Source organism: Myxine glutinosa, chromosome 4 (genome assembly GCF_964187855.1).
Source record: "Myxine glutinosa chromosome 4, kmMyxGlut1.1, whole genome shotgun sequence".
Classification (NCBI taxonomy): Eukaryota; Metazoa; Chordata; class Myxini; order Myxiniformes; family Myxinidae; genus Myxine; species Myxine glutinosa.
In genome coordinates, this window is record NC_136264.1 from 148,151,783 (window position 1) to 148,171,477 (window position 19,695).

A 19,695-nucleotide genomic window follows, 5' to 3' on the forward strand; every position below is an offset into this window, starting at 1 on the left:
TATATATACGCGCGCGTGTGTGTGTGTGTGTGTGTGTGTGTGTGTGTGTGTGTGTGTGTGTGTGTGTGTGTTACGTAGAAGTGGGAAAGTGAGCGCAGTAGGCTGTTGCCGCATAAGCAATGGAGGTCCTTGGTTCGAGTCCCGTGTTGTCAGAATTTTTCACACTTAGCCCCACGCAGGAATTTGATTCCTGTTTATAAAATATATATATATATACTAGCTAAATGCACCCTTTGCCCGGGTTCTTTTTGAATGAATTTAATCTTCTGGACATAGGTCTGACGCGAGCCCAGTATCAGTTCGTGCTCAACGATTCCTTGTTCTTTCTTCTGTCGGCCCCGCGAGAGAGAATTTTGAAAGCATGTGTTGCAATCAGTCAGATATTCCTATGAGGTGCATAAGTTGTACTTCAAGAGTATTTTGAAAGAAGAAGATTTATTGCGAAATGGGCCCAGCCCGGCCTCGCCACCTAGCCTAAAACCTTACCGTGGCCCGTTCTGACATTTTTTGTTTCAGAGGTTACCTCCTATCTTTCACCGTTCAGGAGATTAGCGTGTGCAAACAAACAAACAAACAGACAAAAACTTTCTTTTAATTATATATATATATATATATATAATACTAGCCGAAAGCAACCGGCGTTGCCCGGGTTCTTTTTGAATGAATTTACTACTATAATTCAGCTCAGCTCTTAATTGCGAAATTGGCCCAGCCCGGCCGAGGCGTCCTCGACACCTCGCCTAAAACCGTCCCGACATTTTTAGTTCTTTTTGAATGAATTTACTACTGCAATTCAGCTTTTACTCACGGCCGTAGAAGATCGACTACTATAATTCAGCTCAGCTTTTAATTGCGAAATAGGCCCAGCCCGGCCCAAGCGGATTTGACCGGCCTCGCCACCTAGCCGATAACCTTCCCGGGGCCTGTCCCGACATTTTTTGTTTCAGAGGTTTCCTCCTATCTTTCACCGTTCAGGAGATTAGCGTGTGCAGACAAGCAAACAAACAAAAACTGTTTTATATATATATTGTTGTGGATCTCAGATTATGGCGCTCCCCTTACCGAGGGGGGTTTAATCCCCTCGTCTATTAAGCTGGCCGTCCGAGTCCTAGAAGATATCGCGCTCCTTTGCGGGGTTGAGATTGACCAGGGTGACTGGTCAATGGGTTCCGAGATACCTTCTCCAACCTCTCCGCAAAGCAGGACGATACTTCTGCTCGAGCCACGGACAAGATGGAAGATTGCCGAGCGGTTTAGCAATCCGAAGCTCGAGCCGTTAGCAATAAAACTAACCCGATTCTGAGCGGTTCTAATCGTGCCACAGGTACTCAATGGGGAAAAGACAAAGACGATAGGACGAGAGGAAACCAAAAGGTAAGGAAAGAACAAATATGATTTATTAACTACACTAAAAGAGGAAACGAAAGGCAAGAATATACATAAGAAGGAAATAAAAGGACATAGGGCAACCTTATACACTCTTATATAACATGCCCAGGACAATACAAACACACTTACACGAAAGGGGGTGATGGTGGTGGGAAGGAAGAGAAGGGTCCAAGCAGATGGTTCCAGGCTCCGGGTCCGCCGCGAAGAATGGCAGGCAGCTGGTGTCGTTGGCACGCAACCGGACCTCACAAATGCGAGGGGCGGGGAGGCTGCGTGCGTATAGTGTGCCGAACGCTCTCAAACCAAACGGGAGTTCATATCAAATGATCGTTCCAAGCGATCCTCTGCGCATTTCTCCATCAAAGGGCTTCCCTCGCGCAGTTCTTTTAGGTTTGACTCCTTCTCTCTCCCTGGCACATCTCTCTGGTTTGACTCCTTCTCTCTCCCTGGCGCATCTCTTGCTCATCCCCCGCATCTCTGTCAAAGGGCTTCGCCCTCGCGCTTATATGACCGCGCGTTGGAAATCAAGCCGCCTTCATAGGGCTACGCCTACTAACGAGCTCACCTCAGCCGTGGTTGGTCAGCGAGGGCTCACTGGCTCCACCCTCGACGGCTCGTGGGCGAGGCCACACCTCCTCCCGTGGCTCCGCCCCTTCTTTCCTCGAGCTGACCGCATGTTCAATGGAGTTTGGAGCGAGCGCTAAGGCAGCGACGACGGCCATAGGATTAGGTGGCAGCATTGGGAAGGACAAGCCCCGTTGAAGGTGCTACTGGCACTTTGAAGGGAGAGAGAGAGATTGGGGGTAATTGAAGCGGCCTAGGTTATTTGATTAATGCAACGCAGATTCAACTATTAGAAACAGATCCTTACCTGAAACACATACTAATGAAATAACTAAAGAAGAAGCCTATGGTGTGCTACGTGTTTGCTCGTGGCCTAACTAGGGTGCGACCTTTGACCTTTTCACCAAAAATAGGAATATTTACAGGGGATTATTTATAAGGGAATATTACAGATATTTACAAAGTGGAGGGTTCTAAAAACCACAACAATATAATACTAGCCGAAAGCACCCGGCGTTGCCCGGGTTCTTTTTGAATGAATTTACTACTATAATTCAGCTCAGCTTTTAATTGCGAAATTGGCCCAGCCCGGCCGAGGCGTCCTCGACACCTCGCCTAAAACCTTCCCGGGGCCCGTCCGACATTTTTAGTTCTTTTTGAATGAATTTACGACTGCAATTCAGCTTTTACTCGTGGCCGTAGAAGATCGACTACTATAATTCAGCTCAGCTTTTAATTGCGAAATAGGCCCAGCCCGGCCCAAGCGGAATCGACCGGCCTCGCCACCTCGCCTATACCCTTCCCGGGGCCTGTCCCGACATTTTTTGTTTCAGAGGTTTCCTCCTATCTTTCACCGTTCAGGAGATTAGCGCGTGCAGACAAGTTAAACAAAAACTTTCTTTTATATATATAAAATAATAAAATAAATAATAGATAGAAGATAGATATAAAAGAGTTCAACAGAGCGGAGATAGACAAAAGGTTCTTTGGAATGGCTAAGAAGAGGTCAGCTCAACTGGGACGGCGAACGAATCATAATAAATGCCCAAGATACCAATGGATTTATAAAGATGGCAGGACTAAGCCAGACGGACAAGTGAAGATTCTGCAAGACAAACAGAAAGTACTAGTCACCTGCTCTCGGGATGAAAAAAAACTATCAGAAGAACTTTACACACAACGGCACAACAAAGTATGCAAAGTGATTCATTGGCATATCTACAAAAAAAATATAACATCCCGGTCCCAGAAAACTCATGGAAACACGAACCAAGGGCAATCATTAAAAATGAGGACATCATGCTCATGGTCAACCTGATGATTCCATAGAGTGTGAACATTGAAAAACACAGCATTGCGTCCGAACATTGTACTCAGGAACAAAAAGAAAAAGACAGCATTGATGATTGAGATATCAGTACCCGGCAACTTTGGCCTAAACAATGCAGAAATCAAGAAAATGACCAAATACCAGGACCTCAAAGATGAGGTCAAGAGATCTTGGAAGCTGAAGAGCATCAAATTTGTGTCAGTGATAATTGGAGCAACAGGAGTGATAAAGAAGAACCTTACTGAGAGGAAGAAAAAAAAAAAAAAAAAACCCCCAGGAATATTACCACAAATTAACTATAACTGGATGCAATCCAGGGTTTGGGGATGATCCTGAAAAGAGTCCTTGGAACAAAACTATGAAAAAGTTGAATAGCGTGTTCCATGAACTGTGTGTGTCCCTTACCGAAGAGGAGGTGGATACTTTGGGTCCTGGGAGGACCCCGTACCACCCCGTACCGTAACCGGCAAATGGAGATAACGACCAACACCGCATGCACACGCACCCCTTTGGTGCAAACCTAGCGAATAGGAGGCTACACATACAGAAAGGGAAAGGAACAGACCTTTGAAGAAACGCTCAAAGCATCGCATCCCATTCTCTGTGAGCAGTCCTGGATCAAGGTGCAGAACGTTGCTCTCAAAGAATTCGCGGTTAATGTCCGGGTCGAGGTCAGGCTCATCACCCATGAGCTTGGAGAACCACTTGAAACATGATTCACGGTCACAAAGAAAAACCGCATTCTCTGCCAGACAGCGCCAGATTTGCTTGGCTTGCGGGGAGCACAGCCACAGCTGTCCATCCTTAAGCAGGAACCTGCAACGGGAAAGTTTGAGGCAGTGAAGACACATGAAGGATAACATGGTCGCGAATTGTGTTTCAAAACATGGGAAGATGGTTTAACCTGCCTTAAGAAGCTGAGCCTTTCCTGAACCTCCTGCGTGTGGCTGTATCGGCTGCCAGGTCGAACTGTTTGTGGATCGTAGTCAGGGTGTTCTGCAGATAGTGCAAGCTATTGAGGTTATCCCCAGCAATATCTAAACAGCTAATAAGAGCAGGCACAGCTCTCAGAATAACCCCCCTTCAAACCCCAATCCCTAGATTATCTACCTTGTGCAAATTGTTTCATATTGTCCATGTATGATGCAAGGTTCTCAGCCACAAGTGTTACTAGAGCATGGTTCTGCTGCAGTTGATTGATCAGGTCATGCCGATAGAACACATGTGGACTTCGCTGCATTTGGCTGTGCCGGAGGAGAGGGGTACAGAAAAGAACAGCATGTACAAGATGAATGGAAAACTTAAATTTTAAGAACAAGCTCAAAATTTTTTTGAAGAAAAAAAGATTTCAAACCAAGTCCAAACAGCAGACAGCCATTCGCATCTCTCACACCTCATATTCTGTGGTGCCTCGCCAAACAGGCTGCAGATTTCCTTGATCTGTTTCAAGGCTGGGATGACCCATTTGTCATTGCGGAGCTCTTCAATGAAGCGTTTGATCCACTGCATCTTTTGTGCATCACGATCCTGCCATAAAAAGGGCAACAAATGTATGACCGCAGTCTCAATAGAACCGTATTAAGAGGGATTCATTAATGCAAATTGATTTGCGTCTTAAACAGAGAACATCTAAAAAAAATGGTCACCTTTAAATAACAGACGTATACCAATCTACTCATGCTGATGATCGCATTCAAATGTCCTTCAGATTTCACGTGATCAATTTCATGTACAGGCATCCAGTTGGCCATACACAAAATTCAAAAGTCGAATCGTGGCCAAACCAAAACGAAATTGACCGACTCGGGGCACAAACCTTCATAAATAGATAAATAAATAAGTAAAGTAAACTGCAGTCCGAGTAGACTGGAATTTAATAGGAAGTGTAGGTTTGAAAACAATACAGTTCCACCAACATATTTTTGTGGATGCAAAGGTACAAGATGAGCTTTGCTTTTAACAGCCTGTCTTATGCCTTTGCTTCGCTTGAAGTGCAACATCAAAGAAAGATGGTTTCCGTTTTCCCCAGTTCATTTTCTTAATTCAAAAACTTCCGTATTGGTCATTAGCATCTCAATTAGTAGCATTATGAAAACGGATTGTGCCAATATGAAGATATTAACAATTGAGGTGTACACACAAGGGGGATTTACACAGTTTTCCTCTTTCAAGAAGCTATTCCAATGCCATCAAAAAAAGACACTCACGAAGTGGGGAAAGTGAGAGACACTGGCTGGAAACTACAGAAAAGGATCAACACTTGTGCCATGTTTTTGCTGGAGCAAAACCCGTCCCCCTTCATGATCGAGAAGAAACTTTAACTTCAACCAAAAAAAAAACATGTGTTTTGTGATGCAACACTCAAACATCTATAGATATTCATAGCAGTATTCAATAATTTCAATGTTCTTTGAACTTCGGAAAACCATAATAACCAAACTTTTACTTTGATACAATTGCTCTGAAACAATTTGTAACCTTCCCCACCCCTCCCAATTTTTGCATTTTGTCCACCCCTTGTGTTCTTCCCTACCCCTCATCATTACCTATATCCCTTCTTTGTCTGACCCCATCTACTTTCTTCCTCCACCCTGCTGTTAGCGCTTCCCCTTTGTTATGCCGTTACCCGATCTGTCCTGTGTCCGAGCTCTTCCACAAGCTTTGACCATGTGTATAAAAAAAATAAAAAAAACTCCATCAGCAGACTTGGTAGTCAAAACAAATTCACATGATAAATACTCCAGTTCTACAGTGACTGGTCCAATGAATAATGCCACAGAAAAGCCACAGCACACCTGGGAGCAGCTGTAGTCAAGGATCTTTATGTGGGCACTCAAAGCTTGGTCCATAATGTCCACAGGCACATCTTCACTGTGTGCTAGGTTCCACAATAGGCTGAGCACTTTATGGGCCATCACGCCATCCTTATCATCTTCAGCCAGGCGTCGAATCAACTCGAGAAGCTTCTCGCGCTGTTTCTTGCTCGCATTCGTCCAGCTTGCCTGCTCACCGTGTATCCAAAAGGTCATACGGCCAATCACAAAAAAGCAAACCCAAAAAGTGGGATGCAAGATAATGCAAGATCATACCTTAAAGCAGTCGAAAAGATGATCGAGCTGTTCTGGAGAGAAGTCCCAGGCCAGCTTGGCAAGCAGATCATGGACATTTTTCACAATAGCTTCATGTTTCCCAGCCTGTGGGCACAAATGAACATTTGAATCCCATACCACAAGAGCCCAATCTTAAAGCACCAACTCTCACGACTTAATCATCAGCCTTCCATCAGGTATCTTCAAAAATTAACTTTATCACATTGGGCTCAAACAAACACAAAAAAAAAGCACCTGTGCTGCCCAAATGTTGTCCAGATCTTGCAGTGTGAGGGCCTTCTCCTTGATGACAAACCGTAGTATTTTCTCAAGCTTCTCCACATACTGTGGCTGATGCAGGCTGTCTCGCAGCACGATTGACAGTACACCATTCACTTGAATCCACTCCTGACATCGCAGTTAATGTGGATGACAAACAGGAAAGTAGTGAATACAGAGAATGTGATGGGAAAATATATAGGAATGGTGGGATGTGGGACAACAAAGAAAAGAGTAACGGGTCTCACCGCCATACGCTCAGCAGTGAGCCATTCTTCCTCGTCGACAGTGCCGTGACGATGTGTGTAGTAGGACACACTTGTAATCACCTTGTTCACTTCATTTAATGCATTCATCTTACCATTAAATGATGAGATCTGGAGCAACCTGGAGAACAAAATAAAAGACTATTATTTCATGGCACTACCAATTCATCGATCGGGCAAGGCCATCTTTCACTCTCTATTTCAGCCATATCATGGCTATATTAACCATTCCTGTAAAGATTGATATCAACATGCTACCAGCACAGAAAAAGTGATGGTGAAAAGGAGAGATGGAGCTAAAATAAACTAAATGAGAAACAATAAGTTTTGCTTATTGCGCATTTCTTGAGAGACCTGAGGATCATCTTGAGGCGCAACATCTCTAGGCTTTTGACAGTGTCGTCTTGCCCGGGCACCCGAGACGCCAAGTTCTTGAGCGACTTTACGATCATCGACAGGGCATCGTTTTTGGCCTCATTTTTCGCTTCCTTCTTCAGTTCCTCGTCCGTCAGGTTTTCCAGAAACTTGGGCACCATCTCAATAACAGGAAGGAAGAATTTCTGCACCGTGTGAGGAGTCAGGAGTTCATAACACAGGCCAAAGGGTCTGCAGATTGGAGACGAGAAAAAAAATAAAAGACAGTTTGGACTTTTGTGACACCTTTCAATTATAAAGTGAAGGGCATGAAAAATGGCTTTAAAAACTAGAAAGCCATTCAGTAGAGCACAAACATCACATACAACCTTCCTCCTTTTCTCCATCCATACCACAAACTCATGCTCTCCCACCACTGCATTGCAATCCTCAAACCTCCACAACTGCAAGATCTTTCCCTCGCGGACAGGGTCTTTCCCTCGCGGTCCCCCTGTGCTGTCTTTCCCTCACGGTCCCCCTGTACTGTCTTTCCCTCGCGGTCCCACTGTGCTGTCTTTCCCTCGTGGTCCCCCTGTGCTGTCTTTCCCTCGTGGTCCCCCTGTGCTGTCTTTCCCTCGTGGTCCCCCTGTGCTGTCTTTCCCTCGTGGTCCCCCTGTGCTGTCTTTCCCTCGTGGTCCCCCTGTACTGTCTTTCCCTCGCGGTCCCACTGTGCTGTCTTTCCCTCGTGGTCCCCCTGTGCTGTCTTTCCCTCGTGGTCCCCCTGTGCTGTCTTTCCCTCGTGGTCCCCCTGTGCTGTCTTTCCCTCGCGGTCCCCCTGTGCTGTCTTTCCCTCGTGGTTGTCAGCTCTTTCACGAGCCTCGATTCAGTATTTATTAAAAAACAAACAAAAAAAAAAATAAAAAACTTCCTTACCACCACCAAATCAATTTCTGTTCAGTGCTGTCCACTCCTGTAGGTACTCTTGTGGCTTTACCACTTTTGAAAGAATGAGCTATGGCCATTCCATTCCATTCCTCACCACCAGCTCCACCAGCTCTTAACTTCTCTATTCCCTGTACACCAACCAAATTTAACACATTCCTTTTCACCCGGCTCTGCTACTCCGATATGCCTGGTGTTGGGCTAGCGGCTAGGGTGCCGGCTTAGGATCCTAGGATCCTGGGTTCGAATCCCGGTCGATTGCTGAATTAACGCCAGGGGGGTTGACTCAGCCTGTCATCCTTCCGAGGTCGGCTAATTGAGTACCAGTTCACTGGTAATTCCCTGTTTGTCGTTAAAGGCGGCAAAAAGGGTTGGCGTCAGGAAGGGCATCCGGCCGTAAAACATTGCTTCAAGAAGGGGACCGAAAAACAACAACAACCACGGTTCCCGAAAAAGGCCAACCCCTGCCCGCTTTGCAGGGATAAATGGCCTCTAAAGGTGGGGGTTTGTTTTTTTTTTTTTTGTTTTTTTTTCTGCTACTCCGATATGCATGTTAAAGTATCCCACAATACACAGCATCACCTCCGTCTCAATCATTCCCATCATCCTCTCCAGTGCATCCCTGAAATCCTGTTTCTCCAGCCGAGACCTTCCCGTTTGTGGCCTATATACCAACATACCACACATCATTTGCCTCTGTATCACCACCCGTGCCATAACTATCCATCCCTCCCACCTTTCCACTCTGACCACCTGCTTGCTCATTTTTTCCGATACCATTATTCCTACGCCATTACGCCTTCCATCCCAACTCACGTGCAACAGCCTGTATCCTCCTACCAACCTCACCCTGTACCCCTTTCCATCTGGTCTCCTGCACACAACACTTCCAACCTCCTTCCCTGCATCATCTAAAATTTAAAATGGATTTTTTTTCCACCTTGATATTATGGGGTATTATGTGTAGGTTGGTGACAAAAAAATTAAATTTAATCCATTTTAAATTCAGGCTGCACCATAAAATGTGAAAAATTCAAGGGGTGTGAACACTTTCTGAAGGCACTTTAAATCAATTTTTTGTCATTGCATCAAAAGTAAAAATCTGTCTTCTCTTGCTCCCTTCCTGTCCCCATCTTCACCTTTCATTCTTTCATTCTATCTCCAACACCTTCCTCGTCCCACCCACCAAGCAAGCTCCCATTCCCCAGCCCGCAATCCTATCCCGGCTCATCAATACCATCTCCCAGCCCTTGCACGCTTTCATATTCCCTTTTTTTTTTCTTTCTTTTTTTTTTAAACAAGTGTGATAACTGGGGTTGTGCTTTTTTCACATGGACTGTGGTAAATCCTTTGCTCTTTATCAATTCCAAACTATCCCTTCACCTCCTCCAACCTAGAGTCCCTGTATATAGAGAGTTGTGTCAACTCAAATTTGGACGCCATTTTGTGTCTAAGTGTGTCGGATTAGATATACATGTACATTCGCGATATGGGGTGATATATTCTAAACCTGCTAAAAAAAATTTTACTACACATATTTAGTCTTATTATTACATACAGGTGATATTTGTTTTGTCAAAAACTCAGCTATTGCCATGAAAAAGAGCTGTGTGGTGATATTAAAAGTGGTATGGCAATGCATATTACAAGCCAACACTGCATATAAGAGCTAACATTATAAGTAAGACAAACCAATGCTGTCGTTCTCTGAATTTTAATAACTTTTAGAAAGGAGTGTGGGCATATCCAATATTTTTTAAAGGGTGCCGAGAGCAATTCCGGTGTAGGACTTCCAGCCGACATATAGTCTAACACACTTAAAACAAATTCTGTACATGGTATTGCCATATTTCTATAGTGTACAACTTTAGTTTTATCGACATTTATATTCAATTTCCATTGTAATGATTTAACAAGCTGCAAGTCAGCTTCTGTCTCTGACATAAGGAAAACGTCATCGGCATCTAGTAAGATTGAAACGTTCATTTATTACTTCACCCTTGCCCAGAACTCTGATGGATATTGCCTGATCGATTAATATGTTTCATAGCTGGCGACTTAATTAACACTTAATTTTCGACTGCGCCAAGCCGTAATTAAACAGAGAAAAAACTTTAAAAAATACCTGCAGTGTGCACGGTTCGTCTAGTCGAACAGATATGGAAAAGCACAGATACGACGTCGTATTCACGATAACTTGTTTAATTTCACCAGGAACACGATGAGGCCAACACAGTAAACATTCAGTACAAAACTTGGTTCATACATTCAGTACAGAACATGATTCATACATTCAGACCGTAAGAAAACTCTGCCCGTAATACAACACTCTGACCAGACCAACACTTCATCCCACTACGTTCACTCCTCACAAGTGAAACTCATCACTACTCCGTTCACTCCTCACAAGTGAGAATCACTACTCCGTTCACTCCTCACAAGTGAGACTCATCACTACTCTGTTCACTCCTCACAAGTGAGACACCATCACTACTCCGTTCACTCCTCACAAGTGACAAGTCACAAGAATCACAAGAATCACAAGCGGTCCGCTAGGACTACCCGAAAAAAATTGAGCAGGGTTCTTCCCACGGAAATGCATTTTTGGTCAGCTCCTTGAAGATTATAAACAAACACAAATCACTTCCCTTTAAAAGGGTTTTCAACGGACAGACAACCAAAAAAAAACCGAGCAGATAGAATTGCTTTTGAACATCGATCATCAAGCGGCGTGGGCCTACCTGGCAGAGTCTCGAGGAGTCGATCGCTTTCCAGCTCTTTCGTCTGACTTTCGCTTCCCAAATGTCTTCTGACTTTATCACTTGGAAATCTATACATCTTATATTTCCCAGATTGGTTTGAACAACCAAAAGCAGAACAACCAGTCATTTTGTTTGGCAATAAACAACATTCCCGTACCAAGCTGACGTTCACGCACGGTGAAGTTAGACACAAAATGGCGCCACGAAATCACGTGACCAGAAATCTCGGGTCAGCGCATGGCGCAACTCTCTTTATACAGGGACTCTACTCCAACCTCTTTCTATCCTCCCATGATATGCTCTTTGCCCTTTCTCCCTTCCTGTTGTGCTAATAGCTCCATTCATAATTGATCAACCACATAGGTACAGTGTGTAGTCTTGCTGAAAACATTCAATAACCTACGTTTTCATTCCAATAGCTCGGTGCCAGCATCAATGCCAATTTCAGTACACAGTGCTCAAAAACATAAATAAATAAAATAAACGGTTGACCACCTCCCTCACTCCACATTCCCATTTTGTTTTCATCCTAAAAGGTGGAGATAACAGACAAAGATTATTACCCTTAAACGAGAGATGAGCATGCGATGGATAACAGAACGGAAGACGTTTTCGGTGGAAATATACCTCCGAACGAGGTAATTTAAGAAAACTCAAAGTTCAAAACCCAATTTAAACTGCAGAAAACCCCTGTCAAAGCAAACCATGCTTAAATGGATAAAGTAGCTCAGGAAGGAGGGGCATTGGTAAACCTTAATTTAAAATCCCAAGACTGGAAGAGACATTCAAGGTGCAAGTCAGTGGGAACTCCCGAGGTCATTGAAAGTGTCAGACAATCAAGGGGCACCAGCCCGAATAAGTAAACAAGCCAATGAAATAAGCTCTCTATAAGTGCATGAAACTGTACCCAAATAAGATTCAAATTAAGCAAAAAGTTGACAAACACGAGTCACTAATCACCATGAGACGCATCCAAGTATGCATCCAGCACAAAGGCGATCATTTAGAGCTGCATAACTCTAATGTTTTAAGTTACATTTATGAAATCTCTCGTAGTTTTGTAATACATCAGTTCATGTAATTATGTACTATCATTGATTTTCGAATAGAAATGAAGTTTAACAAACAATTTGTGGGTCAACATTTGTTTGACCACCCTGTATCACGAGATGAAAACTGTTTTGCCATAAAGGCAGATGCAATCCTCCCAACCTGCCCCCTCCGGTCTCTTCTGCTCTTGCCCATGACAAAACCCCAAATCACCCCTGCCTGCAGCCCCCCGCCCCCCACGTGGCTTGTGACCCCAGACGCTTCCAATGATATTGCGTCACAGAGGACCCTATGGGCAAGTGAGACTGGTGCAATAGGCCCCAAAGGCAAGGTGTGTCCACAGGCGAGCAGACGGAATCAATTCCCTCCACATGGCATGCCAAACTATAGGATGTCAAGATCAACACAGATAAATACAGGTCAATGCATTGTGCATGTGCAAAATTGCACATGTGCACACATGCTGGATGCATAAAATGGTGGCCGAGGGGTGGAAAGAAATGTGCATTCTGCATGTTCACAGCTACCATTACAAAATTCAGGCCTCAGACAGAGTGCAGCTACTCCACACAAATAAGGGAAGAGGGGTGGATATACACTTTCATTGGCTTAGCGCTACCTAGTGCTCTCAATGCATTGGCAAGTTACCTAAACTAATAATTCAACATTTTGGATAAAGATTAAAGCCTTAACAATTAGATAGTCACACAAATAAATATTAATCTATATATATATAAAAGAAAGTTTTTGTTTGTTTGTTTGTTTGTCTGCACACGCTAATCTCCTGAACGGTGAAAGATAGGAGGAAACCTCTTAAACAAAAAATCTTGGGACGGACCCCGGGAAGGTTATAAGCTAGGTGGCGAGGCCGGTTGAGGCCCACCTCAGCCGGGCTGGGCCCATTTCGCAATTAAAAGCTGAGCTGAATTATAGTAGTCAATCTTCTACGGCCGTGAGTAAAAGCAGAATTATAGTAGTAAATTCATTCAAAAATAACTAAAAATGTCAGGACGGGCCCCGGGAAGGTTATAGGCTAGGTGACAAGGCCGGTCGAAGCCGCTTCGGCCGGGCTGGGCCCATTTCGCAATTAAACGCTGAGCTGAAATATAGTAGTCAATCTTCTATGGCCGTGAGTAAAAGCTGAATCATAGTAGTAAATTCATTCAAAAAGAACCCGGGCAATGCCGGGTGCTTTTGGCAAGTAAGAAATATAAATTAAGTCAGTTGAATAAAAACAAGGCAAAAGGTTAAGCGCGGGCTGCATTTTTTTGGATCGTAGTAATATCCGAGAAAGGCATTCAGACACTAACGTTTATCAAACAAGACCGAAAGTCTAACAGTGGCGTAACCAGGCTTGTTTGATACTTTAGTTGAAGTGTGACTACTAAAGCTGAAGAGGCTAGGTAAAGATACCAGTTAGAAAATAATGTAAGTATTCAATTATTTAGAAGTACTCCAAGTCTCGAAGCTGTCTGTCACCATGGAAGTGAAGAGATTGCATTGAGACACTGGTTTATTACTTGCAAAATCGAAGATTCTTTCAAGTATATTGGTCGGTTGCGTTTGTGGTTCTGTCTGTCTGTCTGTTACTTGCAAAATCGAAGATTTTTCAAGTATATTTGTCGGTTGCGTTTGTGGTTCTGTCTGTCTGTTTGTTTGTCACCGGCCTACAGGTCACAATTCTAAACCGATTGTCACGAAACTTCACCAAGTTGTATAGGTCGTCCCACTTGAGAAGCCTATTGATTTTGAGGTCAATGGTCATCTGGAGGTCAAATTTCGAAAATCGCCATTTTAAATCCGAGTGACTTGAAAATTGAATAGCATTTGTATATTGAGTCACTAAATTGGGAAATGAACTATTTTTGAGGTCAAAAGGTCAAAGGTCAACTCAAGGTCAAACTTCCAAAATCACCACTTTTCATCCGATTGACTTGAAAATTGAACAGCATTTGCACATTATCACTAAATAGGAAAACCAAGTATTTTTGAGGTCAAAGGTCAACTCAAGTTCAACCTTCCAAAATCATCATTTTTCAACTGAAAAATCGTCACTTTTCTTCCTATTGACCCGAGCTTTGATCAAGATTGTCAGTTTTAATCTTGATGAAATGGACAATTTGCTGTATCAATGGAATTTTATTTCTTGGTGAGGGGGTGGGGGAGGGGGAGAGAGGGCGGATTTTGCAAGTATCGTGCTCTGCATGACTTCTTGTTTTATATGTTGGTCAGTTAGTCAACACTATCAAAGTGACCTCAGCACCATCCCGACACACACCACTGTGTGTTACGGAATGAGGTGTTTTACGGCGGCCGGAGTGCAAATCCTGCCACAAACCTTCGAGAGAGAGGACCCAGCGAGGTGGTACTCATTTTGCCGAACTCGGAAGGATGACAGGCTGAGTCAACCCCACCTGGTGTTAATTCAACAGCTGAACGGGATTCGAACTCGGGACCCTTGGATCCCAAGCCATCCACCCTAACCGTTAAGCCAACACCAGGCTTAGGGTGGTTGGAGGCAGTCATAAGAAATGCTGCAATGCTTTAAGATCCCTTAATCAGAGTTTTAATTATGTATGATCTGGGGGACATGCACCCCCAAATCCCCCCTACCATTACAAAATACGTAGAGAATGAAGATTGTGATACGACAGGTTTAACGATATGTCCGGCCTGAACGGCATAGGAATCAAAATGGCGGTGTGTGGAGTCAGCCGCCGTAATGACATCACATCACCATCATGTGACCAGATCCTCAGCTCTGATTGGTGTACGTTTGAGGGTAGATAGATAGATACATACATACATACATATATACATACGAACACTGTAATAGACGGCTTTGCCCTATGGGTTACGCCGTAAAAATAAAACCATCATGTATTGGTAAAGGCTGCAGATTTGACAAATTCAGGTTTTATTTTTTTTATTCCAAACATGAGAATGTTTTTAATGGCACTGTTTTTACACACACACAAAAAACATCTATATTATAAAAGGAGCCGTGTCTGTCTGTCTGTCGTGTTATAACTTGAGAATGGATTAACGGATTTCAGTAAATCCAACTACTGTGGATTTGGGTAACTCCAGGTAGTGTTTGTGATCCCCCCCAAAAAGTTTTTTTGTTTTTTTTAAAACTTTTTTTTAATTGTTACAAAAAGCTTTGGCAATATACAGACTTGGCATTTAATATGGAATATATATTTTTTCTTGACTTGGGTTTACTTTCTTAACTCAGTATATCAATCTGGTGAGTTTCTTTTACACTTTGGTGATTTATTTGTTAAAAGAACCATGTCACTGATTGTCTGTCGCAGCAATGAGTCAACAACAGGATTATATCACAGGTGGCGTGGCAAAATGTACGGACAGGTGCATTTGACGATTGGCTTCACAGTCGGGTATACAAGGGTTGTTGCGTTCTGTATTAGTGGAAAACAACTGCTGCACGTCTCCAAAAGTTATTGCCGCTTCCTCTGGAGATGGTCCGTCAACTCGACAATGCTGTTTGTCATGGAGTGGTGTCTTTACGAAATTACGGCATGAAACAGTGTGCTATTGCTCGGCAGTATGGCATCACTCAAGGTCAGGTGTCAAAGATCCTGAAACGAAATGCTCAGAGGGGTGTCCCTACTCCAATACCGAGGCCAGGACGTCCCCGCAGAACCACAAGGAGGGATAATCGCCAGCTGCACCGGTTAGTCCGCAATGGCCGTACCAAGTCAGCTAATCGGCTTAGGGCTGAGTGGTAGCAACTGACAAATGTGCCTGTATCCAGAAGGCTAGTCAACCAACGACTGGTTCAAGCAGGATATCGTGCCAGGCGTCCCCTGAGAAAGCCACGCCTGACCAGACAACACTGCCAGCGCCGATTGCAGTGGGCCAGAGAGCACCGTCAATGGCAGCCACGACACTGGAATCACGTGATCTTCAGTGACGAGTCTAGATTTCTGGTCTATCGTCAAGATGGCCGCGTCCGAGTGCGCAGACAAGTGCATGAAGCCCACAACGAAGATTGTATAGTGCCAAGAGTCCAAGCTGGAGGTGGTGGGTTGACCGTTTGGGCTGCTTTTCATGCAGGGGGAAAAACTGACCTGGTTGTTCTGAATGGAAACCTGAACCAGTTCAAGTACAGGGCCATTCTGGAAGAAACATTGCTTCCATTTGCTCGTGCAGCCTTTCGAGGAAACTTTGTCTTCCAAGATGACAATGCACGGCCTCATTGTGCTTGCATGATTCAACACTTTCTTGCTGACCGTGGTGTAGAGCATATGGAGTGGCCTGCCATGTCCCCGGATATGAATCCGATAGAGAACTTGTGGGCAGAATTAAGGGGGCAGTATACCATTGAAGGCAAAAAAAAAAAAATTTTTGTAAAAAAAATTGTTTTACTTTTAAAAGTTAGTTCTGGTATTTAACTTTGTTTTAAAATCCTGATTTCAATGGCCACTTACAGCAAATGTGTGTTTACATAATATTAGTTTACACACACACACAGAGACACACACACACAGAGACACACACACAGACACACACACAGAGACACACACAGAGACACACACACAGAGACACACACACAGAGACACACACACAGAGACACACACACAGAGACACACACACAGAGACACACACACAGAGACACACACACACAGAGACACACACACACAGAGACACACACACACAGACACACACACACAGAGACACACACACACAGAGACACACACACACAGAGACACACACACACAGAGACACACACACACACACACAGAGACACACACATTTTCCCCTATAACTTTGGAATTCTTAATTCTTTTCACTTCAAATTTGGCACAGATATTGATAATGACCCAACAAAGATATTAATAGAGTTTTATTGTATTATGACCTTGGGTTTATAATTTAAAGGATGTCAATTCTCATTGGACGATTAATGGTTGCCATGGCAACACGAAATGACAATTATACAAATGCATCAATTAAAATGTTTGTTTCCTAGTATTGTATATATGTACCAAGTTTGAACGTAAATGGACTTGTCATAGAGAAGATATAAGCTGAAAAGTGGTAATTCATCATTTGTATGCATCTGGTTACCATGGTAACCATGCATAATATAATGCTATGTAATGTATACCAATGTAATGTTCATATATCAAGCAACATGTACATATATAGTTTTGCATATTTTCAATCAAGACATTTTATCAAAAAGTGCATTACTGTGATTCAGTGTTGTTTTTACTGTGTTCAGTGTAATGCTCCCTTAACGCGTCAAATCGACCACTTGGACCAGCAGCCGACCTCTGTGCGTGAATTGCAGCAGGCTATTGTCACTGCATGGCAAGCGATTCCTGTCCAAACCTTGGCAAATCTCGTGAACAGCATGCTTCAATGTGTACGTGCTCTCCTGAATGCTCGTGGGGGTTACACGAAGTACTGAACTGTAATTTTGCTGCCCGTAATCCCAGTCGTAATTTAACTTTTGTTTTTGTTTAAAGAATTTTTGGCTAATGTGCAAAATAAAGAGATACTTCTGGAAAACGTACAGAAGTTTAACACAGTACTGTCCATGAATTGAGTTCGATATCAGTTTACATCACTTTCAAGGATCAATTTATTTGTTTCGAAATGTCAAATGTGGTTTTTGTTTCTTTTAAAGGTCACATTAACAAAATCTAGAATAATTTCAACATAATTCCAATGAACTTTTGGTTCTAAGACATCTTGAAAAGTAAGTTCACCCCCACAAAAAAAATATTCCATATTAAATGCCAAGTCTGTACTTGGGGCAATTGTCCTGTTGGAACGTAAATCTTTGCCGCAGTCCAATATCTTTTGTACACTGAAGCAAGTTCTCAAGGATTTGCCTGTATTTGGCTCCCTTCATTGTTCCCTCTATCCTCAAAAGTCTTCCAGTCCCTGCTGGTGAAAAGCATCTTCATAGCATGATGATGCCACCACCATGCTTCACAGTAGGGATTGTGTTAGATGGGTAATGAGCTGTGCTCAGTTTGCGCAAGATGTAGCACTTGGCATCCCGGCCAGAGTTAAATTATCGTCCTTTTAGACCACTGAATCTTTTGCCTCATGCTCTCAGAGTCTTATGTGCCTTTTGCATACTCCAGGAGTGCTGTCAAGTGCCTTTTTCTCAGGAGTGGCTTCCGTCTGGCCACTCTCCCATAAAGCCTAGATTTGTGAAGCGCTGCAGAGACTGTTGTCCTTCTAGCAGGTTCTCCAATCCCAGCCAAGGAACGCTGTATTTCTGTCAGAGTGGTCAATGGGTTCTTGGTCACCTCCCTGACCAAGGTCCTTCTTGCCCAGTTGCACAGCGTGGTTGGACAGCCAGCTTTAGGAAGAGTCTTTCCACTTCCCAATTATGCTCTTGGAAACATTCAAGAAGAGAAATTGTTTTATACCCTTCCCCAGCTCAATGCCTCCTCACAATTCTATCTGCACAAACAGTTCCTCAGACAGTTCCTTAGACTTCATGGTAGAGTTTATGCTCTGACATGCACTGTCAACTGTGGGACCTTGTGCAGAAAGGTTTTTTGTTTTTTTTCAAAAGCATGTCCAATCAATTTAATTGGCCACAGGTGGACTCAACTCAAGTTAAAGAGACATATCAAGGATGATCAAAGGAAATTGGATGCACCTGAGCTCAATTTGGAGTGCCATAGCATGAGGGTTGAATACTTATTGACTGAAGACATTTCAGCTTTTCACTTAATTACTTTGTAAAAAATTCCCCAAAAAAATTTCCACTTTGACATCATGGGGTATTTTGTGCAGATCAGTGACAGTAAAAAAAGCATCTTAATTTAATCCATTTAAATTCAGTCTGTAACAACAAAATGTGAAAAAGTCAAGGGGTGTGAATGCTTTCTGAAAGCACTGTACATACTTGTAGAGAAAGAAAAAAAACAAAAACAAAAAACATTGCACAGACTTGTGCATCATTGTACTTTTTTTTCTTTTTCTTTTTTTAAAGCAAACAGCACTATTTTGTCGTTGTATGTGTATTGTTGGCATTTTAATGTTGGCATTTTAAGTGTTGTATGTGTACTACTGTGTTCAAAAAGTATCCGACCTTTATTTTTCGTGCGTAAAAAAAAAGAAGCTAGGGAGGCGTTGATTGGTGCACGTATGTAGGCGATCCTAATGCGCACGCGTGAATTTTTTCCCACCTGCAGAAGCTGTCATTCGACGGCAGACCGCCGATGAGTGAGGACATGTAAGTGAGCGCCGTCGGATTTTCGTTTTTGACAAAATGACGGAAAAACTTGAACAACGCTACTGCATCAAATTTTGTGTAAAGCTTGGCGATTCCCAAGTGGAAACGATCCGCAAGATTCAACACCGTTCATTCCATTATGAAGGAGGATTTGGGCTTCAGGAGAATCTCAGCGAAGTTCGTACCAAAGCTGCTAACGATTGAGCAGAAGCAACTCCATTTGGAGATCGCACAGGACATGTTGGAGACTGAACAGCGATCCCAGCTTCCTCAACACAGTGATCACTGGTGATGAGTCCTGGGTTTATAGGTACGACCCAGAAACCAAGTTGCAGTCATCACAATGGAAGCATCCAACATCCCCGAGGTCAAAAAAAGCAAGGCAGGTCCGCAGCAATGTCAAAGTCATGCTGACCATCTTCTTCGACTCCAGAGAAGA

General features: G+C 43.4%; 1 protein-coding gene across 1 annotated transcript in view; it reads right to left on the reverse strand.

The window, feature by feature from the left end:
* The window catches only part of USP9X (ubiquitin specific peptidase 9 X-linked), a 167,495-nt gene that overhangs the window by 83,044 nt on the left and 64,756 nt on the right, over positions 1-19,695 (reverse strand). The window contains exons 8-16 of the mRNA XM_078775324.1: positions 7,272-7,523; positions 6,900-7,038; positions 6,628-6,780; positions 6,373-6,477; positions 6,079-6,285; positions 4,677-4,810; positions 4,394-4,527; positions 4,192-4,279; positions 3,849-4,099 (exon numbers count right to left, since the gene is read on the reverse strand). Coding sequence (XP_078631450.1) covers positions 3,849-4,099; positions 4,192-4,279; positions 4,394-4,527; positions 4,677-4,810; positions 6,079-6,285; positions 6,373-6,477; positions 6,628-6,780; positions 6,900-7,038; positions 7,272-7,523 — 1,463 coding nt within the window. The remainder of the gene's footprint in view (positions 1-3,848; positions 4,100-4,191; positions 4,280-4,393; positions 4,528-4,676; positions 4,811-6,078; positions 6,286-6,372; positions 6,478-6,627; positions 6,781-6,899; positions 7,039-7,271; positions 7,524-19,695) is intronic.